Consider the following 453-nt stretch of genomic DNA (forward strand, 5'->3'; position numbering starts at 1 on the left):
TTTTGTTGCAGAAGCATACTTGGCTGCCAACTTGGTCCGTAACGGAAAACTCCCAGTTCACATCGGGAATGTAGTGAAGGACGAAAGCCTCGTCACTACCTTGAAGCGTGCAGACCAAGGCGCACCGGCCTTCATTGAAGGGCCATGCAATGAAGTGACAGTCAAAGCCGGCGGCCTGGTGGGTCCAGCAAATTCTGGAATCGATCTTTTTTGCTGTCTCTACGGGTGGCCCTGTGGTGATCGCATTAGCAGAACCGCTAAACTCCACTGCAGAGCCCACCGGAAACGTGGCAACAATTTAGCTGATTCTCTGAAGCAGATTGAACAAACGCAAACTCGCCCATTGTTGGTTGCATGTATTTGGTGTACAGGAGATGTTTCACCACATCTTCGACTACCATGCCAATCCAGACTACCGTCAGTTGCTGCAGGCAGCCCTCGACGCGGGGCTGG

The 453-nt window shown here is 52.3% G+C and overlaps 1 protein-coding gene across 1 annotated transcript in view; it reads left to right on the forward strand.

Moving 5' to 3' along the window:
* Positions 1 to 453, forward strand: part of EMH_0034880 (uncharacterized protein) — a gene marked incomplete at both ends in the record, with an annotated part of 1635 nt that overhangs the window by 1033 nt on the left and 149 nt on the right. The window contains 2 exons of the mRNA XM_013494920.1: positions 12 to 178; positions 372 to 451. Of these exons, the coding sequence (XP_013350374.1) occupies positions 12 to 178; positions 372 to 451 (247 nt within the window). The remainder of the gene's footprint in view (positions 1 to 11; positions 179 to 371; positions 452 to 453) is intronic.

Source organism: Eimeria mitis, genomic scaffold (genome assembly GCF_000499745.2).
Source record: "Eimeria mitis Houghton genomic scaffold, Emh_scaff1334, whole genome shotgun sequence".
NCBI lineage: Eukaryota > Apicomplexa > Conoidasida > Eucoccidiorida > Eimeriidae > Eimeria > Eimeria mitis.